This window comes from Molothrus aeneus (genome assembly GCF_037042795.1).
Source record: "Molothrus aeneus isolate 106 chromosome Z unlocalized genomic scaffold, BPBGC_Maene_1.0 scaffold_33, whole genome shotgun sequence".
NCBI classification, from domain to species: domain Eukaryota; kingdom Metazoa; phylum Chordata; class Aves; order Passeriformes; family Icteridae; genus Molothrus; species Molothrus aeneus.
In genome coordinates, this window is record NW_027098761.1 from 2,266,209 (window position 1) to 2,289,887 (window position 23,679).

Here is a 23,679-nt window from a genome sequence, read left to right on the forward strand (position 1 = left end):
GGAGCATTCACAAAGCCAACACCTCCCACTACTCCTCCCATAGGAACTTCTCTGAGGGGAAAAAGTCTCTCTGCCTTGGAGGTCCTGGATCTGGTACTACAGTATGGCCCATCTTCAGATGCCAAACTACTCGTTTGAGAGATATGAGGATTACCCTAAACTTTCTGCAGATCAGGAGGTGTATTTGGTGGTAACTGTTTACCAGGCAAGGAGGCATTTGTGTCCCAACTAAGAGAAGCAACAGGAGGGGGAGAAGAGCTTGAGTACATATTAAGTGGAGCTGGAGAAGGGGTGGAGAATGCAGCAGGTAGAGTAGGCACTTGTAGTGGTGCAGAAGGAACTGGAGGAGCCGAAGGGGGTGGTGAGAGAGTGGTGACTAGGGGAGATACTGGGAGATACCATAGGGGAAGCCAAAGAGGTAGAAGAAGGAATTAGAGAAGGCGGTAATGAGATGGCAGCCGGGGGAAGAACCGGATCTGCCATTTGAGGTGCCTGAGGAAGAGGATTAAAAGGTGGAGGGGCAGCAGGAGGCAAATAATCCAGGGGGTCCCATTTTTTTCCAATTCTAGCATCCTCTCCTTCATTCCCCTCTTTCTTCTTCTGGACCTTACAAATTCACACACCTTCATCCCCAGTAGCACTCTTTAACCAGCAAGCTACATACAATAATTGCTCAGGATCGGTATCCTCCCGAGCTGTCCTCCCTGCCATCCTCCCGGTACCTCTAATTCTGGCCAGACTTGTACAGAGTAGTGGATCATCTTCACCTTATCTAATCCTTCCATGGCCTCTACAGAATCCCATTTCTCTAACAGTTCCCCTAAGAGACTTTTGGGAGGTATATTCCTCAATCTCTTGCCTGTCTTCTTACTATTACACTCTCCCATTTTTCAGGTTTTAACAGAAAAAATCCCAAAGGTGCCTCTACTGACAGGTAGTCTCATGAAAATATATTTGCCTGACGCTCAGGACTTTACACTGAAACAACTGTCTGATCTCTTGATTGCCCAACTTTACCCATATCAGGTCTTATACCTATCAGGACTTATAAACACGAAACCCCGGCGTAAGAGCCCGAGTTGTGCCTGACTCCCCTCTGTCAGGAAAAACAGCTGCCTGATTTCTGGTTTGCCTAACCTTCCAAATGTTAGGCCTCACCATATCAGGACTTAAAAACCAACCCCAGCTTCCTTCACTGGGATTTGTGCCTGACCCCTTTGTCAGGACTTGATTTGCCTGCAGGGCTTGTGAGCTTGCCCGAATCCTTCTCGGGACTTGCAATCTGCCTGACTTCCCTCTGCCAGGACTTTTGGGGTGTGTGCCACTCATACACTATTTCCTCCTCACGCCCAGAGGGGGGGCCCTCTCTGCCCCTTAGGAGACGACTCACTCACGCTTATTCCACTCGCTTCCCTCTGTTCCCGGCCGGCCCGCTCGCGGGGGTTCGCAACCGCGGTACTGAGGGCTCCACACTGAGGGCGAGGGTCCGAGCTGCCCGCTCTCGTCTCACTCACGCTCCACTCACTCGCCTCCTACTACCGCCGCCGGATTTCTCACCAGTCCGGTGCTCCTCTGCGTCACTGGTCCTGAGCCGATCTCTCTGCTCCTGATAGCCAGCTGTCCTGGAGGTCCAAGATGGCCAGTCCTGGTGTCCTCTTCGGGCATGGCTATCCTGGACGAGGCCCCAGCTGAAATAAACAGGGCAGGAGACTTTCTCTCCTTTTAATGCCTTTATTAAAAGTGACCAGCTCAAGGTTGGGAAGCTCGACAGGTCCGTGGTTTGCTGTCGCCACTCTCAGGGTACCTCGGAGGAGGAGGAATGTGCAGCTTTGTCCCCTAAAGGGCAGAGCTGGGCATCCCGCCCTCATGAGAGCAGTGGGCATACCCCATCTTTCCCCACTTTTAGATTTGCCATCCAGGGTCTTCATCTCAGTTGAAGTCTTCTTGCTTAGGGCAAGGGGCACTAATGGTTTTCAGCATCTCTGCAGGCTTGGTACTCTGTTCCTCACGTCCAGACATCACTCTAATCTCTTAATTCTGTATTGGCTCATTGTTTTTGGGGTCTTTTCGGTAAGTTTGGTGGGGTAGCCTCCCACGGCATGCTGGTCATGATGGGTAATTTTGCATTCTCTCTGATGCCTCCCCCCCATGTCCCCTCCCCTCACTGTCTGGGGAATAGAACTATCAAATTAGCCTCAGGCAGGGTCTTTCCTATACAAAAGGAGCAATTAACTAAAAGGACCCGTGATTACAATAACAAACAGGTAGAACTTCACCTTGGCTGGCAAACGGTCCAACTGGTTTTGCAACTCTTTTTTATTTCCCAAAAAAAATTGTCAGATTTTTTATTTAGAACACTGGGCACAGCCCGGCCTGGAGGCATTGGCCGTCTGGAGTGTGCCCAGGAGCAGAGAAAGGCCAAGGGCAGCCGAGGGCCGCTGGGCTGGCTGAGGATTCCTCCTCTTCTGCCGGCTGCCCTGCAACTCCTGGCCAAGGTCAGCAGTGTGTGCAGCACTCTGGGCATCGGGGCAGGGAGCCGGGCTGCTCGGCAGGCTGGAGCACAGGGCAGCCTCCTTCAGGCCCGGCACTTCTGCCAGGGGAAGCGAGGCCAGCGTGAGGCAGGGACAGCTTGGCAGGGCACGTCTGCAGGAGCCAGCGCCTCACGCAGCTCTGGCAGGAAGCGCCTGCAATCCTGCAGTTCTGCACTCAGCCAGAGCAAAGGTGTGAGGTGCAGAGTGTTTGGCAGAAATATTCAGGCCCACCAGGCCAGCCTGCTTTGTGCTCTCTGGCACACAGCAAGCGCTGTGCAATGCAGCTCTGAGCTGCTGGGAGAGAGGCAGTCAGGGATGTGCCTGAGGCTTGTGCTTGAGGAGTGAACTGATTTGGAAGAGAGCAGAATAGAAATCTGTAGGCAATTTGTGTTTTCTTCATTAATTTCTGAAAGAAAGTCATAATGTGTTGCACACAGGTAGGGTTATTAGAAAAGAAAGTCCTTATAAAATCAGGCCTTGCTATGGGAAATTCCCAGCTCGCCTGTTAGGTCTTCTACGTGCAGCCAGCTAACTTCCCATGGGAATAGTCATGAGTGCAGTTAGCACAACAAGCTATTGTGCTAAGAAAACTGTTTGCATCTGGAATAAACAAGTCCCATGTGTGTCCACGAAAGAAAAATGTAATCACCTGAGTAAGAGTGTGCCTTAAAAAGAGAGAGTCTTAACATGTACACACCAAAACACCTTTTAAGCAATCAATTGTGTGGCAAGGAAACTACCAGCCAGTTGGAGTTGAACACGAGGTCTGTGAAAACAATATAAAAATGAGTTATGTGAATAAAGAATTGGCTTTCCCTGCATGAAGAAACTCAGTCCCACCTGCTTTATTGACACAGCAATGTGGCTTCACTCAGCAGGAGCACTTGCAGGGTGTATTGATGAAACGCTTGTGTTTGATTCCCAGAATAGGAAGGAGAGGCATTAAGTGTAACAAACAGGGCTTAGTCTTGTGAATTCCTTTAGCTTTAACAGGAATGCTGAACCCTGTATTCCCCCACTGCAGTGCTTACTGTGTGCAAGTGGCTATCTTGGCCTTGAGAATAAGGAGAGTGGTCCTGCTAAGAAGGCAGCTGGAATGCATTCAAAGGGAAGAAAGTGTTTTTAGGAGGCTCTTGGCCACCAAAGGAGAGTTTGAGCAATGGGATTATTTCCCAAATGACTGTGTCAGGAACTGGAGTCGTGTCCCAGGTCCTGCCATGTTTGATCCATGTTTGAGCAGGTTGACAAGACAATGAAGAAAAGTGTCTTGTTTAACAGGTGGGACCTTGACCCTTGAAAGAGAAACAATCTATTGGTCAATCAGTGAGCAGTCAAGCTTTGAAAGGGGAACAGTGCATAATGGAGCCCTTGGTGGCAGGGAGTCATGGAGTCATCCTGAGCCATCATCTCACAGCCAGCCATGCGTGAGCTGATGCCGTAACTGGGAAAATGGCACTCCTGAGCAGGAGATACAAGGCCTGGTTCTGAGCTGGAAGGGTGAGAAGGATGAGATGCACACTGTTTTGATCCAGGGGATGTCCTGGAAGTGCACTGCCTACCTTCCCCTGCTGCCGAGCACCACGCTCCATATCTCCTTCTTCTGCTCAGTGGATTTTTGGGAATCCAGGGGTCAGTATGTATTATTTGCTACTGCAACTAATGGAATAAATTTGCTTTGCAAGCTCAGTTGTGTCTTAGGTTCTTTTGTGCATGGGTCTCCTCCTGAACCTGTGGCAGCGACCACCAGGGACCTACAGGACACTTCTACCCTGATGCCAACAAATTCTGAGAAGTGATTGAAATATATCAATAAATCTGGTGTAATGTTTAGCCTGTGAGTTTCAGCAAAGTATTGAACATGTCTTAGTTCCATGCATATAAACTGGTAGGTGAGATTGCTGGCTATGAAGGCCTTAGGGAAGTGATTCCCTATGCACCCAGCACTGAAATAAAGTGATGCCTCCTTTCTAACGCTCAGCTGGCAGCAGGGATCAGGCCCCGCTTGGTAACTTTCATTTTGGCAAGTTCTGTTAGCAGCTAAGAAAGGTCAAAATGAAATATTTTTCAGCTGTTTTCCTCTGGTTGACCTTTTCAGGCACCAAAGCTCTGTGCCACACGTGTCCTGGGTGTGTGCAGAGCAATGCAGCCCCCACAAAGGCCTTGGTTTCCCCACGAGTTGCCAGTTTGACTGCTTCCAAAGGGGAAGAAAGGCAGAGATGTACATCCACAGGAGTCCTGGCCATGTCCAATAAATGTGCAAACATGTGGGGGGATATGTTAGGACGTATTTCAGCTGTGATGTCAACAGTGCCTTCTCTCCTGCTTCTGTGCATTATAGGTGAGTCATGTAGTAGTTGGCTCTCACAATTAAGAGATAGCTATTATGTGGACAGATATTGTGTTCAAATGGAAAGTGCTGTTATTGTAATATGTCCTCCCACAGTCCTCTTTCTTATCCCCCTTGTAATAGCCTTGGTAGTCAGGGCATTTGGGGAGCGCTGGCTTGTGACCAGCAGGAGGCGTGGAACAACACCTGACCTCCAATCAAGATGTAAGAAAGTAATCTCCACCAATGGACAGCAGAGAAAGAGTTGACTGACAAAACATTGGGAGGGCCTAAGGGTATGAAAGGCAGAGCATCCCTTTTGTAGATGAGCACGTGGCTGCTAGTCGTGGAGACTCCCAATGCTGCAATCTTTCCTTATTCAGTCCTTTGTTAGGGTTTAATAAACCTCTAAAAAGTTAAAGGAAGGGTTGTTTTTCAGATGGGCAATGCTTTGGGCCATTTTCTTGCTCTGGTTTCCTTTGCTTGGGTCCCATTTGAGTGCTCAGTTGGGGTACAGGCTGTAGGTGCTTTGTGCACTCTTGGAGTTCCTCTTGGATCCCTTGAACGACAGGCTTTGGCCCACGAGGGGAATTTGTGCTACTTTGTGACAGAGGAGAACTTCCCAGGCTATTTTGTGTTTGCTGTAGGGAAGGTTGGTTAGTGCTTTGCAAAAACTCCCAGGGCAACATGGAGCGTTTGCTTTGTGATGTCAGGGCATGGTTGCCACATTGTCGTGGTGACATCAGAAGGGTGCCTTGGTGCACGGAAGGCCTGAGTGTCAGAGCAGCCCTAGCGCTTGCTCAGTTCAGGAGAATCCTCCTGGGCAAGGCTTTTGTCAGTGGGCTATTGCACACTGACAGGAGCCTTGTTTTTCCTACTGAGTGAGCACAGCCTGCAGACTTGCAGAGCACTATTACAATGATTGAGCGACTTGCACCTGTCCTTTTCGCCGCATATGGCGTTACTTATGGTGCATATTTCATTACACACTTCGCACGTAAGTAGATGTTTCCTCTTCTGCTTAGGTTAGGGTGTAACCTAACCTGGCTTTTGTCTGTCTTCCTGCTCTTTCTTAGTGACTGAGCTTCTGATTTTGAAACACAGAGAGCATTAGGATGCCACTGCTTTGGTCAAGCTCCTGTCAAGGTGTTCAGCTAAAAAGGGGGTGTCTGTAGCCACAGGGGCAGCATTTGCAAGGCAACCTGCAGGGCTTCTGTTCCCTCCATGGGAGAGTTGTGGCAGCAGAGTCTGTCATTTCCTCAGTTTGCTGGGACAAGCAAGACACCTTTGACAATGTAGCCTGGCAGACCTTCTTGAAGGCCTTCTAAAAACTCTGCAGTTGTTCCCAGAATTCAGGGAAAGCTTCTTTTCTTTCTAAATTTTGTCATGAAGGGATTTGACTGTCTAACTTGACCTTTTACCAAGTGCTTAAATAGTGATTCCCTTTGCAAGGAAGTGCAAATGCCAAAGCAGTGAGCATCTACCACAGCTCAGGGGAATTTTGGGGAAGCTTTTCTGGGCAACTGTTTCCAGCAAGTAAATGAAAATTAGTGCATGCAACTGATTAAAGAAAAAAAAAAGACCCGAAGAAGAGGATTTAAAAAACAGTTTTATGTGTTTTCTAGAAGAGGAGCATTGAGTGTTAAAGAACAATTTGCATTCTCTTGGTCATGTTTGTAGCCATTTACTGGCTCAACAGGCCAAAGTGTAGGCACAACCAAGAACATTGACCTGGTCTCTTGCTGGCTGTGTGAATGAAATGTGTCTTTGGGAGGGATGTTATGAAATGGGAAATCACCTCTGTTTGGGTTGACTTGTTCTGTGGGATTCAGCAGCCCAGGCAGTTTTCTGACAGCATCTGGTTCATTTCCCCTGCCCACTACAGGTCACCTGAGGCGTGTATTCAGAGGTGCTGATCCTGAGGTGAGTGAGAAAGGAACATTTCATGTTCCTGGTGATTAAGAATTGTAGAGCAAGCTGAGAGCTTGGCCAGTAGCAATAGAATGTAGAGCTAGGAAGGCTGAATGAAAATCCATTTTCATGCCTGCCACAAAAATAACAAAGCCAGAGATGGATATTTTTAAATTTCCATCTCGGAGCTTTGAAGAACTAGAAACCTACTTTTGCAGAAAGAGCCTTGCTTGCTGATAACAGATAGGGTGGAATATTTACTTAGGATCAATTTCCTTTACAGTTGAATTAGACCATTTTAATTTGGTCAGAGTGCCTTAGAATACTGTTCCTATCAAAATTTATGATATCTATTTAGAAGATGTCATTATAGAACAGGAAGGCCATTTTGCAATGGTGCCTGCTGTATCTGAAGTGAAATGGGCACCTTTGTGGCTGGGGAGCTGCGTGGGCCAAAAGGAGCCAGAGGTGCTGGCGGCCTTGAGCCACTGAAGATGAGGCAGCATGTGGCCAGGTGGCCAAGAAGGCCCAGGGCATGGTGGCCTGTGTCAGCAGCAGTGGGGCAGCAGGAGCAGGGCAGTGAGCGTGGCCCTGTGCTGGGCAGCGCTGCGGCCACAGCTGCAGTGCTGGGTGCACTTGTGGGCCCCTGAGCAGCAGAAAGTCCTTGAGGGGCTGCAGCGCGTGCACAGAAGGACAGGGGAGCTGGGCAAGGGGGTGCAGCACAAGGCCAGTGAGGAGGTGCTGAGGGAGCTTTAGCCTGGACAGTGGGAGGCTCTTGAGGGACCTTCAGGCAAACTTCCATCATTCCCTGCATGACAGTGCTCAGCACAAGGGCTGGTTCACCGCCAAACATCCCCTCACTGCATCCAAGGGCTTTAGATACTGCAGCGGGTGACACTTCCATCCTGTGGTTTGTTGGCTCGTAGTTTTGTTAGGAAGAGAAGGCCTGTTCATTTTCCTGTTTTTGCAGCAAGTAAAGATGCTTCTGTACAATGTTTCCAGCCCTTTTACAGCCCTGGATGGCATTCTGATCCAGTCTGAGTTTTCCATGTCTGCAGCAGCAGTAGCAAAGGCATTGCTGTCGCTTTCCTAGTTTGCCATTTCAGTGCTTTCAAGAACTAAAAGCTCCCTTTTGCCAAGACAACCTTGCTTGCTGATAGCAGCCAGGGAGGAATATTGAATTCATAGCTATATAGAATTCCATTGAATTAGCCCATTTTAATTTGGTTGGTGAGGTTGGTGTGACTTAGAATCCCATTACCAAAAAAATTTGTGATTTCTCCTTAGAAGATGTGGTGGTAGATCTGAAAAGACATGAGGTTCTAAATGATAGGTAACAGCCTGTCCCTCATGCTTCTCTCTTGCCACAGGTGACAGAAGCAAGAGCCGCCTCTTCCCTGGCCCCCGCTGCTCCTGGAGAAGAAGCCAAAGAGGAGCAAACTGAGGTGGATGAGCGCCAGCCTCCATCAGTGGTCAGACCACCATATTCTCAACGTGTAAGTGCCAGTTGTGTGTGGTGCTGTCTTTAGTGCAAGGCAGAGCTGCAAGGTTTGGAGCAGCCAGCACTTTGCTGTTGCTGGCTGAGGATGCTGGGTGCTGGAGTCCTGCCAGGAGCTGGGGATTTCCTCCCGCTAGCGACCGCACAACTTGGCCTTTGAGCTGTCATGTTGAGGCAGCAAAGGGCTGGTGCCTCTGGGAGAGCATCTGGCTGCTTGGCTCAGGGAAGCTCTATCGCTTGGCTTCTGCAGTGCTGTGGCCAAGGGCAAAGGAGGGAGTGCTGGAGGTGCCAGGCCTTGGTTTGTTTGTTTTCCCTTTCTGGAAAGGCGTGTTTGGCTTGTGAAAGCGGTCGGCACTTTCCTTGAGTAGTTCTTCACTTGTACAGTCTCTTTTGGGCCAGCTGTCTTTTGGCTTTTGATAAGCTGCAAGGGGAGGATTGTGTGGTCCATGCAGCTGTGGGGGGCCATTCCTGTGCCGCGTGGCCAAAGAAACAAAGTGCGGTGTCGCGAAGCTTTCTTGTGAGGCCAAAAGCAGAAGCGGCAGTTTCTGTTGATGCGTATTGTGGTGCAGTCTGCAGCTTTGGCAAGTGCCTCTGAGCCTGCAGTGGGGGTGAAGCTGCAAGTCCTTGACTGCTGTCTTGTGTTGCTCAGAACAGGAAGGCCATTGTACAATGGTGCCTGCTGTATCTGAAGTGAAATGGGCAAATTTGTGGCTGGGGAGCTGCGTGGGTCAAAATGCTGGTCAGAATTCTCAGTTGACAAAAGAGGGAGAAGAAACACCTTGGTCCTCCTCCATATACTGAGGTGGCCATAGAGTTTCTCTGACATCTATCAGAGGATCCTTGCACACATTCTTATCTCCTGAATGACCAGGATTTCTTACAAGAGTATAGATGTCAGGTATGCAGGAATGCTGGTGCAGGCCTGAAATGAACTAGAACTCCAGAAGTGTCTCTCACAAGGGCTGAGCTCACCCAGGAAGCCACCTGCAGAGCCAGGATGGAGCTGTGGGACAGGGTGGGGTGTCAGTCACTACTGAAAGACAAACAGGACATGGCAGAAGCAGAGGGAGGCCCTCAGCAGACCCTTGAGAAATGCCACACCTTCCCTGTCAGCTGCCTGAGAGGCTGTTGGAGCTTCAGTCCCAGATGGCCCCTGACTGTAGGGCCAGGGTCACTTTGGAATCTGTGCCTCTCCTCGAACAGAGAATGACCCAGCAGAGCAGCAGCACAGTGCTTTGGGAACGTGTGAGCCCAGCAGTCTTTGAGTCTTGGCCCACAAAGGTCCTGTGGGAAGTTGAAACCCATCTTCTCTTGCTTTCTGTGCAGGTGCTTCTAGAGAAAGAGCAGGAGCAGATTGCTTCATCAGAGATGCCATGGCAGACTCAGGGAGAGCTGTTCCCAGCGCGAGAGCAGGAAGAGCAGCTCAGGCAGCAGGTGGAAGAGCCACAGGAGAATGGCCAGGTAAGCCTGACTGGCCAGGGGACAGAGGGAAGGGCAGGAAGAGGGGCATAAACCAGAGCTCTTGGGACTGAGGAGGCCAGGAGTCCCACAGGCACTGGAAGGACAGAGCCTTGGAATCTGCAGAGATCAGCCCTGGGACCAGAGGTTTCTGAGCCTGATGGCAGCTCCCAGTCACTTGCTCTGCATTTGTGTGTACAGAAGATGAAGGCAGAGCCACAAGCAGAGCTGCCCGAAGCTCAGAGTGACATCATGAAGAGAAAGAATAAGGAAGACATGGGAAGAATTCAAGAGGAGAATCTCCATCAACAGAGGAGCGATCAACAAAACCAGGTGAGGGAAAGAGTGGCAGCCATTCCACTCATGAAATGTCCTCTCCCTTCTCCTTTACAGTCTATCAAAGGACATGTGCAGGCAGAGCTGCAGGACTCTGAGGCTAGCAACAAGGCAAGGGAGAAGAGGCTGGAGGAAGAAATGAAAATTTTCAGAGAGAAACCTAATCACCTCCCTCAGGCTCTAGAAGTGAGTGAAAGAGGGATGCAGTCACTGCAGTCACCAAGCTGGTGGTTTCTGCCCTTCTTGCCTTTCCACTCAGAGCAGCAGGGAGTGGGGTGATGCCTCTGAGTGCTGTTCTACTGTAGTGTGTATCACAGTCACTCTGAAGGACATTTCCTGGTGCACTGAATCTCCACTGCTGCCATGGAGAGAGGGACTTGTCCTTTGGCCTTTTGGCCAGCAGTCATCCAAATTGATTCCTGCCGGCCTGTTCCTTGTTTCTTGAGGTGTTTTTGCAGTGGAACATGGTGACCCAGATGGAGGATTGGAACAAGCTGTCTGTATCCCTTGTCAATCTGTTCTTTTTCTTTCCTCACAGTTGATGACTCCTGGCTGACAGGGACAAGCTGTAGTGTCTGACTGCTTTGTTCTGTTTGACTTGAGGTGCGAGTGTTGACGTCTCACCGGGCAGCCTGCGAAGACTTCCAGCGAATGTCTGGCAATGAAGAGCCCCAAGTTTGCCATGAGGCACAGGAACAGTGCCCACCAGAAATGCTCCAAGTGCAGCACATCATGGGCTCTGAACCTGCTGCCGCAGCAGCATCACCTCAAGGAAGCCCTTCAGTCAAACCTGGGACCTCAAGCTTGGGCAGTTCCTTTGTCTCTCCAAACCAGGAGACTGAGGAGAAGTACCTGGAGATGCTGGGTACGTCTGGGGGGTTTCTTGTCTGAGGGACAGTGTGTTGTGTGCAGGTGTCAGCAGAGCTGTACCAGATGCTCCTCCTGAGTTTGGTGTCACAGGGCCATTTAGGACTCCCCAGAGGAAGTGCTGTGCTCCGAGGCAGCGAGAGAGTGCTCTGGGTGTTCCTGCTGCCTCTGAGGGCACCTTGGACTGGCTTGGGTTTGCCTGAGCTTCCCTCTCCACTAAAGGCTGAAGCAAGGATTGTTCTTGGATCAGCAGAAGGCTGTGACCTAGCAAATGATCTAGGCAAATCCTGTGTGCTAGTGGCCACACTGAACAGAATTTTTAGCTTCCTAAATTCTCCTTAGACTCCTGACTTCCAACCAGTCATCAGAGCAAAAAAACTTCACAGAAATGGACTGCTTTTGGAGTTTTGTCTTTTTGGTTGGGGATGTTTTTTTTTGTGGGGGGGGGAGGGTGGGGCGTGGGTTGTTTATGTGTTGTTTATTTTTTGTGGGGGCCTTTTGGTTTTTTTGTTTCTGTGGGGTTTTTTTGTTGTGTTTTGGGTTTTTAAGGTTGATGGTTTGTGGAGTTTTTTTGGTGGAGTTGGTTTTTGTCCATCCTGAAAGAGCCCTTCTGCCCCACATCTTACTGATGACATTTTTATGACTGTTACTGTTACCACTACTACATCTGCAGTTTATTTTCATGAGAATGCTATAATTTTTGTCAATAAGAGAATGCTATATTGTTGTCAATAAAAACTACTTTGAAAGAATATCAGGTTACAGGACAAATAGAGAGCATGAGGTGTTTTCCATGTGCCCCCAAAGAAAAAACAGATTCTTTTAGAACAACCTTTATTTAATCTAGTTTTATTCTTATCAAGATGTTTCCAAGAGACACATCCAGGTGGTGTGATCAGATAAAAGTGTAATGCAGGCATTTCTCAGGAGAGAGCCTCCAGCCCAGCCATGCTCTATTCCCCAGATCCATGGCACTTTTTCATACCTGATTCCCACTCTTTCCCATGACTGTTAGAATCCTAGCCATTGGCCCAAGCCCTGCTCAGATCAGTCCCTAGGAAAACACATCAAGTCCTTTGTGATTCTGCAGCACCACCCAATGAATCTGCTTCTTGCCTGGAACATCTGCCAGTGCTGTGCTCTCAGATAAGACCTGGTGGGGCTGAGACCAGAGCCCGGTGGATTCTGTGTCTACCATCACCTGCTGGGACAAAAAGGGCACTGATCTGTGCCTCGGTGGGGCTGATCTCAAAGCCCATCCTGTTGTGTCCTGAATGGGGGCAACAGCTTGTAAGGGGCTCAGGCTCACTCTGGCTTCTTCCCATCAGTGCCTGTCAGTGCTCATGCTTGGGCTTTGCCAGCCTTGTTGTGCTAGCTGCCCTGTCCCTGAGGGTTGCTGGGACTGCAGAGGCTGGAGCCTTCCTTAGCTGGGAGAGGGGCATCTTTGAGCTCAGCCTGCTCATAAACAGGTGAGGGTCCTGATGCTGAAAGGCCCGTTGGGATTAGCTCTAGCATGAGCTGCTCTGGTTTACAAATGGGAAGGCATTCTTTTGGCAAATTGCTGAAAGGTGGAGAAGATGTCCTCCTCTCCTGGAAATGCATCTCCCTGTGCTTTCTTTCCTGTCAAGAGAACTCTTCAAAGGACTGTACAAAATCAGTCTCTGTGCCAGCCATCTGTACTGCAGGGCTGCCTGTCCTGTTGCTGTTGTGATTGTTGTTACCCAGCAAACTCCAAAGGGCTCAGAGCTCCAGAGAGTGGGGCTGCCTTTTGTACCTCCTGGAAGCTGGGATCTCTGCTTTAAAGTAAGCATCTTGCATTTTGTTTCCCTCAGGGAGAATGGTGAACCCCATTGAAAATCCTTTAATGAAATACACTGAAAAGGAACAAATTGGCAGCGGGTGAGTCCAACCGCAGTTACTCCTGCACAACCATGGGCCAGGTGTTTTTCTGGTGGAATGTCTATCCAGCGTGAAGTCAGGCCAGCTGCAAAGATGTTCACACACTGGGGATAGATTGTCCCATCTCTCAGTGCTGCTCAGAATTTGTGAGTGGGCTCAGAAGGCATTGTCAGCGACATCTCCATGTTGCCAAGGTCTTGCCTGCATCAAGGAACAGGACCTTGAAGGTCTCCTTGTCTCTCAAGAGTGGGAATGCTCTGTGTTAATTTCTTTAGCATTTTTGTATGTCTTAAAATCATACTGGCACACTAATGATAAAAGGAAGAAACTTGCTTGCCTGAAAGAGCAAGGTATCCCCTATCAAAGCTGTGAGATAAAAGTTGCCAGGAACATTCCTTTCCCCTGGTTTGCAGAAGGAAAGTCTCTGTGGTCAGCATAGGAACCACACAGTTTAGAAAGTGAAACCCAAGAGGAAACACTAAAATCCCTTTAGAAGTTGAACCCCAGTGCTTCAGGGACAGGCCCAGTGCCCATGCACTTGAGAGGAAAATGCATCATCTGCCTTCTGGCAGAGCCCTCCTGCATCCTCTGCAGGTTTTGACACTTCCAGCAGAGATCTCCTGTGTGTGCTGGCTTTCACTCTAGGAGCTAAACAGCTTCTCCTTTCTCTGCTTCTGTTTTGTTTCTAGGAGTTTTGGACATGTGGTCAGAGCACTCAACAATGCCACAGGAGGAGAGGTAAATGTCAACAGGCCCTGCAAACTCTGCTGCTCTTGAGAGGCTTTCCCCTCTGGTGTGAGCTGTGGCTGGAGCTTTGGGCAGAGCTGTGCTGAAAAGGCACAAGAAGCACAGACTGGTGCCAGCCTGCAAAATACATTTGGGACTTTGTCCTCCTCAGCCTTCCTCGGAAGGAAGGCACGGAGCGCAGTGGTTCCTTTCCGAGAAGGACGCGCTCGCTCGCTCTCCATTGCTAAAACAAAGGTGGTGCCTTCGAGCACCTCACTGCTCTTTGGGGCTACAGCTTCAGAGTCTTGGATCCTCATTTCTGGCTGCCAGCAAATACATCTGAAAGTTCCTGGTAGTTCCTTAGCCACCTGCAGTGCTGCACTTGGGAACTGCACGTAGGGAGAGATCTGTAAGGTGTCCCTAAAAGCCCTGCCCATAGGCCAAGATGTATCCACAGAGTATTAAGGCATGGATTACTTCTTCTGAATCCCATCCAAAGCAGCAGAGAGTGTGGTCAGAGGTTTGTGGGTGATAGCTGAGACACCACTGTTACCAAGTGGTCAAGGCAAAATGTCAGTGGCCCCACGTGTCCTGTAACTGGCCCCCAAGGGAGCAGAGAAATGGGCTGTTGGAATGTCAGTTCCTAATTACTGCAGTGCCTCATCACAAGGCAGTTTGGCACAGCTCAGCTGTGTCATTGCATCAAATCACTCGCTCCATGTGCGTTGTGGTCTCGTGCCACCAACTTCTCGAGTTCCTGATTTTCAATGTCATTTTAGGTGGCCATAAAGAAAATAAATCTCCAAGGACTGAGGAAGAAGCAACTAACTGTTAATGAAATCATGATCATGAAGAGGTATAGGAGTCCCAGTGTTGTGAATTATTTAGACAGGTGAGAGGTCATGGTCTTATCCCATCAATGGGCATTTACATACAGCAAACATGAGAGGTAAAAACCCACTTTGGTCAGTGGCAGAAAGTAGAGCTGTTAATTTTTATTTTTTCATATCTCTCCATTCATCTCCAATGGATGAGAAGAGAGTGCATCTTGTCTGCAGGAGTCTTCCCTGGCACACCTAGTTTGAAAATTATTCCAAACTTATTCAAAACCTGGATCAGCTGTATCTTCCTAAGTCAATAGCCTCAAAGTACACTGCCTCCACATTTTTTCAGGATTGATTTTTTAAAGTTTCTTAAATGCTGATGGACCATCCTAAAGTGGATTTCCCTTAGACTGTTGCCCCTCTTTGCCATTGCTGTGCATGCCAGGAAGACGAGGTGCTTATTTCCAGAAACACCATGCCTGACAGGTTTTTTATCTGGGCTGTTACTAAACTGCATTTTTCACTTGCTGGCCATCTAAGACATCTTCTTTTTCACAGCTGTGTCCTTCTCCTCCAGACTGCACAGATGGCAGATTGTCTATTCCTTTGATTCTGCCCTTGTCACAAAGGCACCAGGAAACAAGAAACCTGGAGGCAAAAAGTCAAGCTAGCCATGCATGTTTATCTCCATGCCCTTGTTTCCTTCTTTCAGCTACCTTCTGGGTGAGGAACTCTGGCTGGTTATGGAGTACATGGATGGAGGTGCCCTGAGTGACATCATCAGCAAGACCTACCTGTCTGAAGTCGAAATGGCAGCCATCAGTCGGGAGGTCAGCAATCCCATCTGTGTTTCCGAGGGCTTGGGCAGGATTGTCTGGGGAACGGGGGTTCAGATCAGGAGGGATTTCCTGTTCCAAGCTTTGTTTCTGTGTTGCTGCTATGCTATGGGCAAGTAAAAGCACCTCAAGTGAAAGGCCTGCCAGTGCCCCTGCACTCCCTGTACTCAGTGCCAGTACTCTTATCTCCTGCTGTTGTACTCTCGCTCTGCCTCTTGTATTTGCTGTTCTCCATCTTGCCTCGCTAAACTTTTGCCTGTCTTCACTGCATTCCTTGCCTGTGAGAGCAAAGGTGCTGGTGGCAGGATTTGAAACAAGCAGCAAAGAAAAAAGAGACTTAATTTCTCTCAGTCCTCAGCTAAAAAGGACAGGAGTGCAGCCCAAATGCTCTTTGCTTCTGAGCACATGCACTGCAGCAGCAGTCATTCTGGCTGGTTTGCAGGGGACAGCCTACAACAGCAGGTGCTGTTACTCTTTCAAAAGCTGACGTGCCTTTCCTCAGAAAGGACCTGCTCTGCCAGTGTTGGAGCAGCAAGCTCTTCCTCTCAGTGGCACTGTGTTCTGCCATTACTCCCCATTCCCCTGGAGAGGGAATCTTTTAGATTCTTTGTTTCCTTTCTGGTGTGATGAAATCACATCACTCATTTTTGCCCTCCTGTTTCCGTTTTCTTTCTCAGTGCCTGCAAGGACTGGATTTTCTTCATTCAAACGATGTGATCCACCGAGATGTGAAGAGCGACAACATCCTTCTCAGAACTGACGGTTCTGTCAAGCTGGGTCAGTATATTCTTGGTCAGGTGCAGCATTCCAGGGATGTGGGTGTGGGGCTGCTTTGAGTGACTGCCAGCTCCCCAAAAATGGTGCTGCTGGCAGCGCAGGGACACCCGCTGTGAGCTGAGGGCACAGTTGCAACATGCTCAGAGGTAGGACAAGGAACAAGCAGTCAAGGGTGGCCTTGTTCTGTGTGTGTGCCCTGTAGAGGGAGGGAGTTACAAGTCTAAAGTTTCCAAGGAACAAAAGCCACTGCTGAAGACAGTGTAAAAAATGGGGGGATTTTTTAAGTCGCCAATGCCAGGAGATTCAACAGCACGTTTTCAAACTTCTACTGGGGAATTCTTTTGCTTGCTTTCCTAATTGCACGGAATTGAAATAAAACCAGTATTTTGCTTTCTCCTCAGCTGATTTTGGCCTCTCTACTCAGCTCACCCCTAAGAAGAATAGAAAGAGCGTGATAGCCGGGACTATTTGGTGGATGGCGCCTGAAATGGTGAAGGATCAACCATATGGCCCCAAAGTGGACATCTGGTCTTTTGGAATTGTGGGGATTGAAATGGTAGATCAAGAACCTCCTTACTGCAACCAAAGTCCTTGCACGGTAAGGAGCAAATACTCACTGATCCCACTGTCTTTCTCACCTGTCCCATGTCCTGTGTGCCATTGGACAAAATCCCATTGCCATCTGCTGGAACTACTTCCACCAAGGCCCCCTCCTCAAAATGTCCCTGCAACACATCAGCATCTGCTCTAGTTCTGGTTGCATCAGTGGGGGAACTCAAGCCTCACCACATGCAAACAAACTCCATTCTCAGGCAACACTTTCCTTTGGGTTATAAGTGGTTCCAGTTCTTTTGTCTGTGGAGATGGCCCCAGTAACAGGAAACAAGCACCTTAGAACTGCTGTTATCTTTCCATAAATGAAGGAAGGAAACCCAAACCCAACAAAGTTTCTAAACCTGTGATTTTTAGAAAGGAGCCTAATGCACCGTGCAGTTTCTACTCACTGGGAAACATGCCTGAAACCTGGGCATGAGGGTGTAAAGGACACAGAGTCTCTTCTTCTTGTGCAGTGCTGCTGAAACACTCAGTGACCGTGTTTCTCTCCTAGCCCAAGGCCCGTTCTCTGTGTAACCAAGCCAGAGCCTGGTGATGTGGAGAGCCTGCCAAAACCTCCCAGTGTTTCCTGGCACTTTCTGGGATGGGCCTACCATTCATGCATTGACTTGAGTAGCTAAATGAGCAGAAGGTGACCATAGGGATGGCACCTCTGCTCCTTCTGACCATGACAATTTTTCTTTTGCTGAAAAATGGGAAGCTGAAATTTTTTAGACTGCTGAGAGACAGAGCTGCAGGTGGCTCCTGTGTGGCCAAGCAGGCATTTTCATCCCAATACATTTGTGCAGGCATCTTAATGTGTCTGTGTTGAAGATGAGATTGTAAATGTTTGTTTCCTTCTCTGGGGATTAACTGATGGATTTCCTTTCTTTTCTTCCAATTGCCATTGTTTTCAAGAACAGCACAAAAAGCTTGATGAGTTTTGTTCTATGGCATCTGTGCTTAAGGGACCAACAAGCACTGCAGAGATGCCTTTCATGTACTAATCCTTGGGATTGGTTAGTATAGCAAAGACCCTCTTCCAAAAAGCCTCTCAAGCTGGTGTGAATCCTCAGAGAAGCAAATGTGCTTTTGCTGATGTAGCTCCCACTAACTAGGTCAGTCAATCAAATCAGCTGCCAAGGCAAGATCTGCGGGATGGTGGAAAAGTTGTGGCTGCATCGGGGTTTGGGTTTTTGGTTGGAAAAGGAAAATCATCTCTGGGTCTCTGCCAGGGCAGAAACTACCACTGAAGAACAGAGGTTAAACAAAGGGATGTGGGAGAGCCTTAGAGATGTGAAAGCAGCAGGTGGAACCTCGTGTTTCCTTTTTATCCAGGCTAAATGCCTGATAGCCACAGTAGGGACCCCAAAACTGCGGCAGCCCAAGCTCCTCTCGCCTTGCCTGCGTGACTTCCTGGGCTGCTGCCTGCAGACAGACGAGGAGCAGCGCTGGTCTGCCAAGGAACTCCTGCAGGTAAAATGTGAAGGGGCTGCAGGTGAAACAGGCTCTGAGGGATGGGCTCCTCCTCCACTCAAGTCCAAGGCATCAGATGAGCCCCCTTCCTCCTCACCTCCACTCTTGGAGCTCTTCAAATGAAAATGGTGAGGAATCCTAGACTGGGCTGGGCTGGCAGGGCCCTGTAAAAGGTCCTGTGGTGCAAGTGTCCTGCAATGAGCAGGGACATCTTTAAAGAAATCAGGTTGCTCAGAGCCCTTTGCCACTTGACCTGGAATGGCTCCAGGGATGGGGCACCTACAAGCTCTTGGGGCAAGCTGTGCCAGGGTTGCACCATGCTCTGAGTAAACAAGTTCTTCCTTAGACCTACTCTGACTTGATCCCATTTTGTTTAAAAATATTCACCCACATCCTATTGTAACTGGCCCTGTTAAAAAAAGATGTCCCCCACTTTCTTCAAAACCACTCTGAAGTCTTGGAAAGTGGCAATAAAGTCTCCCTGGGGCCTGTTGTTCACTAAATTGAATAATTCCACTTCTCTCTGCATTTCCTGAGAATTGACTGTGGGGAGGAGGGGCTGTGGGGGGCTCACTGGGAGCCTCGGAGGGGCCCTGGTTTGTGCCCCCCAGCCCACCCTTAGAGGTTTCTGCCACGCAAACAGGGACAGCTGGGAGGGACTTGTCCCAGCCCCATCTGCTGCCTGGCACGCTCAAGCAGATGGGAACTGTGCCAGGGTTACTGCCAGGTTGTGTGGCAGAGGGGGAACTGCAGGGCCCAGTGCCACTGGGCTGGCCCTGCTGGGAAGGAAGGTGCCATCCAGCACACGAGGGGCAGGGCATGGAAAGGCAGACACTGCTCTGTCTCCCTGTGGGAATCAGCACAGTGCCTGTCTTGCAAAGGCAGGGACCTATGTGAGCCATTGGAGTTTCCTGCAAGGGAGAAACGCCAGGGACAGAAAGCACCATTTCTACAGCACTGGCAGGGCAAAAATCCCAGCAAGAATGAAGACATCACAATAAACAGATGAGTGGGATTCTGGGCCACCTTTGCCTATGATGGCAAGTTCCTGCACATGACAATTGGGGAACAGATGGTCCCATTCTTCTACTTTCTGGGTCTTTCTAGGAACTAGAGGAATCATGATTGAGGCTGTGAAGCACTGAGCTTGGAAAGTCATGGTTCACTGTTCTTTGTTGTTTTGTTGGTTTTTTTTCCTGTGGACAGCATCCATTTGTACGTTCAGCCATGCCAGCGTCCAGCCTGGCACTACTCATCAACTCAGTCAAGAAGAGGAAGTAGGAGACGAGAACCTATCAATCGTGTCAAGATGTTATCTTCATAGCCAAGTTTGAGTAGGATTGTAGAGTAGGATTCTAGAGTAGGATTGTTGAAGAGTTTTGTAGAGTAGGATTGTAGAGTAGGATTGTAGAGTAGGATTGTTGAAGAGTTTTGTAGAGTAGGATTGTAGAGTAGGATTGTAGAGTAGGATTGTTGAAGAGTTTTGTAGAGTAGGATTGTAGAGTAGGATTGTAGAGTAGGCTTGTTGAAGAGTTTTGTAGAGTAGGATTGTAGAGTAGGATTGTAGAGTAGGATTGTTGAAGAGTTTTGTAGAGTAGGATTGTAGAGTAGGATTCTAGAATAGGATTGTTGAAGAGTTTTGTAGAATAGGATTATAGATTAGGATGGTAATTAAATAAAATTTCTGAAACATCAACGCATTTGGAAGATTCCCCTCCTTCTGACCCCTTATCATTCCATTCTTTTTCCTTTGCTTGCAAGCCTTCTGATGAAATCCTTTCTTCTACTCTTTTAGTATAGTTTTAATATAATATATATCATAAAATAATAAATCAGCCTTCAGAAACATGGAGTCAGATTCTCATCTCTTCCCTGGTCCTGTGAACACCACCACAGCCCACTGGCTGGTTTTGGCACAGCTGTGGTATTTCTAGTTAAGGCAGAAAGGACAATGGCATTTGCAGGAAAAACCAAAGGAGTGGGGCAGCAAAGACATCCTGTGCAGAAGCAGGCATTGAGCTGTGGCTTGGGAGCATTTGGGCTTCTGCCACTTGGATTTGGATCCCTAAGTGCAATCTCTTTGGCAGAAGGAGAGCCTCGCTCAAGTGAGAAAGCAGAAAGATCAGAGAGGGTGCTCGGCAAGGTCTCCTGAGGTGCAGAGCTGTCAGAGCCTGTGAGGTGAGAGCGGGCCCGGCCTTGCCCGGGCTGGAGCCCAAGCAGAGCCCCGGCAGAGGGCTTGCAGTAAGGAGGTCCTTGATCTACCATTTCAATTCCCACAATTCCAAAAGCAGCCTGACCTGCTGGGACAGAGGGAATCGGGGTGTGCCTGAGGCTTGTGCTTGAGGAGTGAACTGATTTGGAAGAGAGCAGAATAGAAATCTGTAGGCAATTTGTGTTTTCTTCATTAATTTCTGAAAGAAAGTCATAATGTGTTGCACACAGGTAGGGTTATTAGAAAAGAAAGTCCTTATAAAATCAGGCCTTGCTATGGGAAATTCCCAGCTCGCCTGTTAGGTCTTCTACGTGCAGCCAGCTAACTTCCCATGGGAATAGTCATGAGTGCAGTTAGCACAACAAGCTATTGTGCTAAGAAAACCGTTTGCATCTGGAATAAACAAGAAATCTGTCCCATGAGCATCCACAAAAGAAAAATGTAATCACCTAAGTAAGAGTGAGTCTTAAGAAGAGAGAGTCTTAGCATGTACACACCAAAACACCTTCTAAGCAATCAATTGTGTGGCAAGGAAACTACCAGCCAGTTGGAGTTGAACACGAGGTCTGTGAAAACAATATAAAAATGAGTTATATGAATAAAGAATTTGCTTTCCCTGCATGAAAAAACTGAGTCCCGGTTGCTTTATTGACACAGCAATGTGGCTTCACTCAGCAGGAGCACTTGCAGGGTGTATTGATGAAACGCTTGTGTTTGATTCCCAGAATAGGAAGGAGAGGCGTTAAGTGTAACAAACAGGGCTTAGTCTTGTGAATTCCTTTAGCTTTAACAGGAGTGCTGAACCCTGTATTCCCCCAATTACTGCAATTTTTCCTTATTCAATCCTTTGTTAGGGTTTTAATAAACCTCTAAAAAGGTAAAAGTGAAGAGTCTTTTCTCAGATGTGCAATGCTGTGGGCCACTTTCTTGCTCTGGTTTCCTTTGCTTGTGTCCCATCTGAGTGCTCAGTTGGGCTACAGGCTGTAGGTGCTTGGGGCACTCTTGGAGTTCCTCTTGGATCCCTTGAACAACAGGCTTTGGCCCACAAGGGGAATTTGTGCTGCTTTGTGACAGAGCAGAACTTCCCTGGCTCTTTTGTTTGCTGTAGGGAAGGTTGGTTAGTGCTTGGCATAAATTCACAGACCAACACAGAGTGTTTGCTTTGTCATGTCAGGGCATGGTTTTCACGTCGTCGTAGTGACATCAGAAGGTTGCATTGGTGCACAGAAGGCCTGAGTGTCAGAGCAGCCCTAGCGCTTGCTCAGAGCAGGAGCATCTGGCTGCTTGAGGCATTTGTCAGTGGGCACTTGCCAGTGGGCACACTGACAGGAGCCTTTCTTTTTCTGATTCTGAAGCACAGCCTGCAAACTTGCAGAGCAGTTCTACAATGATTGAGAGAATTGCTCCAGTACTATTCGCTGTATATGGTGTTACTTATTCTGCTTATTTTGTGACTCACCTTGCACAGAAGTAGAGTTCTTCCCTGGGTGTAACCTAACCTGGCTTTTGTACGTCTTCCTGCTCTTTCTTAGTGACTGAGTTTCTGATTTTGAAACAGGGAGAACATTAAGAGGCCAATGGTTTGGTAAAGCTCCTGTCAAGGTGTTCAGCTAAAAAGGGGGTGTCTGTAGCCACAGGGGCAGCATTTGCAAGGGAACCTGCAGGGCTTCTGTTCCCTCCACGGGAGAGTCTGTGGCAGCAGAGTCTGTCATTCCTCAGTTTGCTGGGACAAGCAAGACAGTTTGAAAATGTAGTCTGGGAGACCTTCTTGGAAGATCTTCTAAAAACTCTGCAGTTGTTCCCAGAATACAGGGAAAACTACTTTCTTTCTATATTTTTCTCCTGAAGGGATTTGACTGTCTAACTTGATCTTTTACTGAGTGCTAAAACAGTAAACCACTTTGCAAGGAGTGCAAACTCCAAAGCAGTAAATGTCTGCTCCAGAACCCTGTGGGAGCTGTGGGAAGGGGGGACAGGGAAGATGGAGCAGGAGCGCCCTGGGATGATTCTAACATCAGTCACCTGTAGCCCACCCCTTCCCTTTTGGAATATTCCCTGTTCCCCACTTCGCCATTGGACCTCGCCACAAGACCACCCTCTCCCCACATTCCTATAGGTGTACTCCCGATCACCCCACCATGTCCCCTCCTCTGAGCCCTCTCCCCACTGGTTGATTTGTACCCCAACCCTGCCTACCCTCTCCCCTTTATAACGCCCAGTCCCACCCCGGTTCAGGGCTCGAGCTCACCCCGACACCGCCTCCCTTCAACTGCGGTTGCACCCCTGCTTTCCTTCCCTCCTTAAAGCTTCGGACCATCCCCTAATAAACCCAGCTGGATCTGCGCCGGTGCCTCGAGTCCTCCTTCTCCCTGGTCGTGTGTTCAGTATACAGCCAGGACTCTGCATGCAGTAGAAGAGGTGGAGCCGCTCCTACGGGACCCACGAAGGAGTGACCTGCCCGCACCCACACAGGACGTTCCCCCGCGAGGGAAACCACCCCAGCATGGAGCTGCTGCTGTGCTATTTCACAATGCAACTGCCTCAGCTCAGGCGGATTTTGGGGAAGCTTTTCTGGGCAACTGTTTCCAGCAAGTTAATAGAATTGAGACATGCAATTGATTTTTTTTAAGGAAGTACCTGAGGGAGAGGATTTTAGAAGCTGTTTTATGTGTTTGGTAGAACAGGAGCATTGAGTGTTAAAGAAGAATCTGCATTTTCTTGGGCATGTTTTTAATCATTTACTGGCAAAACAGGCCAAAGTGTAGGCACAAGCAACAATACTGTCCTGATCCCTTGCTGGCTGTGTGAATGAAACATGTCTCCTGGAGGGATGTTGTGAAACAGGAAATCACCTCTGTTTGGGTTGACTTGTTCTGTGGGATTCAGCAGCCCAGGCAGTTTTCTGACAGCATGTGGTTCATTCCCCCTGCCCACTACAGGTCACCGTGTCTTCAGCGGTGCTGATCCTGAGGTGAGTGAGAAGGGGAGATTTTAATCTTCCTGGTGTTTAAGAATTGTAGAGCCAGCTGTCAGCTTGGCCAATGGCAGTAGAGTGCAGAGGGCCAGCTAGGGAGGCTGAAAGAAAATGCATTTTCATGCCTTCAACAAAGGTAACAAAGGCGTAAGTGGATAGTTCCTAATTTCCATCTCAGAGCCCTGAAGAAATACAAACTCAGATTTGCAGAGACAATGTCGCTTGCTCACAGGAGCCAGAGGGGAACACTGAACTAAGAGCAACTTCCTAGGGAGTAGAATTAGCCCATTTATATTTAGTCAGAGGGACTGAGAATTCTATTCCTATAAATTTAATGACATCTCCTTAGAAGATGCGGTTGTAGAACAAGAAGGACAACTTAAAATGGTAGAGGCTGTATTTGAAGTTAAACAGGCAACTTTGTGCCTAGAGAG

The 23,679-nt window shown here is 48.6% G+C and overlaps 1 protein-coding gene across 1 annotated transcript in view; it reads left to right on the forward strand.

The window, feature by feature from the left end:
• LOC136569486 (serine/threonine-protein kinase PAK 3-like) overlaps nt 1–23,246 on the forward strand; it is a 46,008-nt gene extending 22,762 nt beyond the window's left edge. Inside the window, exons 2-10 of the mRNA XM_066569878.1 lie at nt 8,139–8,270; nt 9,593–9,727; nt 9,926–10,246; nt 14,332–14,444; nt 15,089–15,206; nt 15,890–15,989; nt 16,391–16,587; nt 17,922–18,059; nt 23,211–23,246. Coding sequence (XP_066425975.1) covers nt 8,139–8,270; nt 9,593–9,727; nt 9,926–10,246; nt 14,332–14,444; nt 15,089–15,206; nt 15,890–15,989; nt 16,391–16,587; nt 17,922–18,059; nt 23,211–23,246 — 1,290 coding nt within the window. The remainder of the gene's footprint in view (nt 1–8,138; nt 8,271–9,592; nt 9,728–9,925; nt 10,247–14,331; nt 14,445–15,088; nt 15,207–15,889; nt 15,990–16,390; nt 16,588–17,921; nt 18,060–23,210) is intronic.
• The last annotated feature ends 433 nt before the right edge of the window (nt 23,247–23,679 follow it).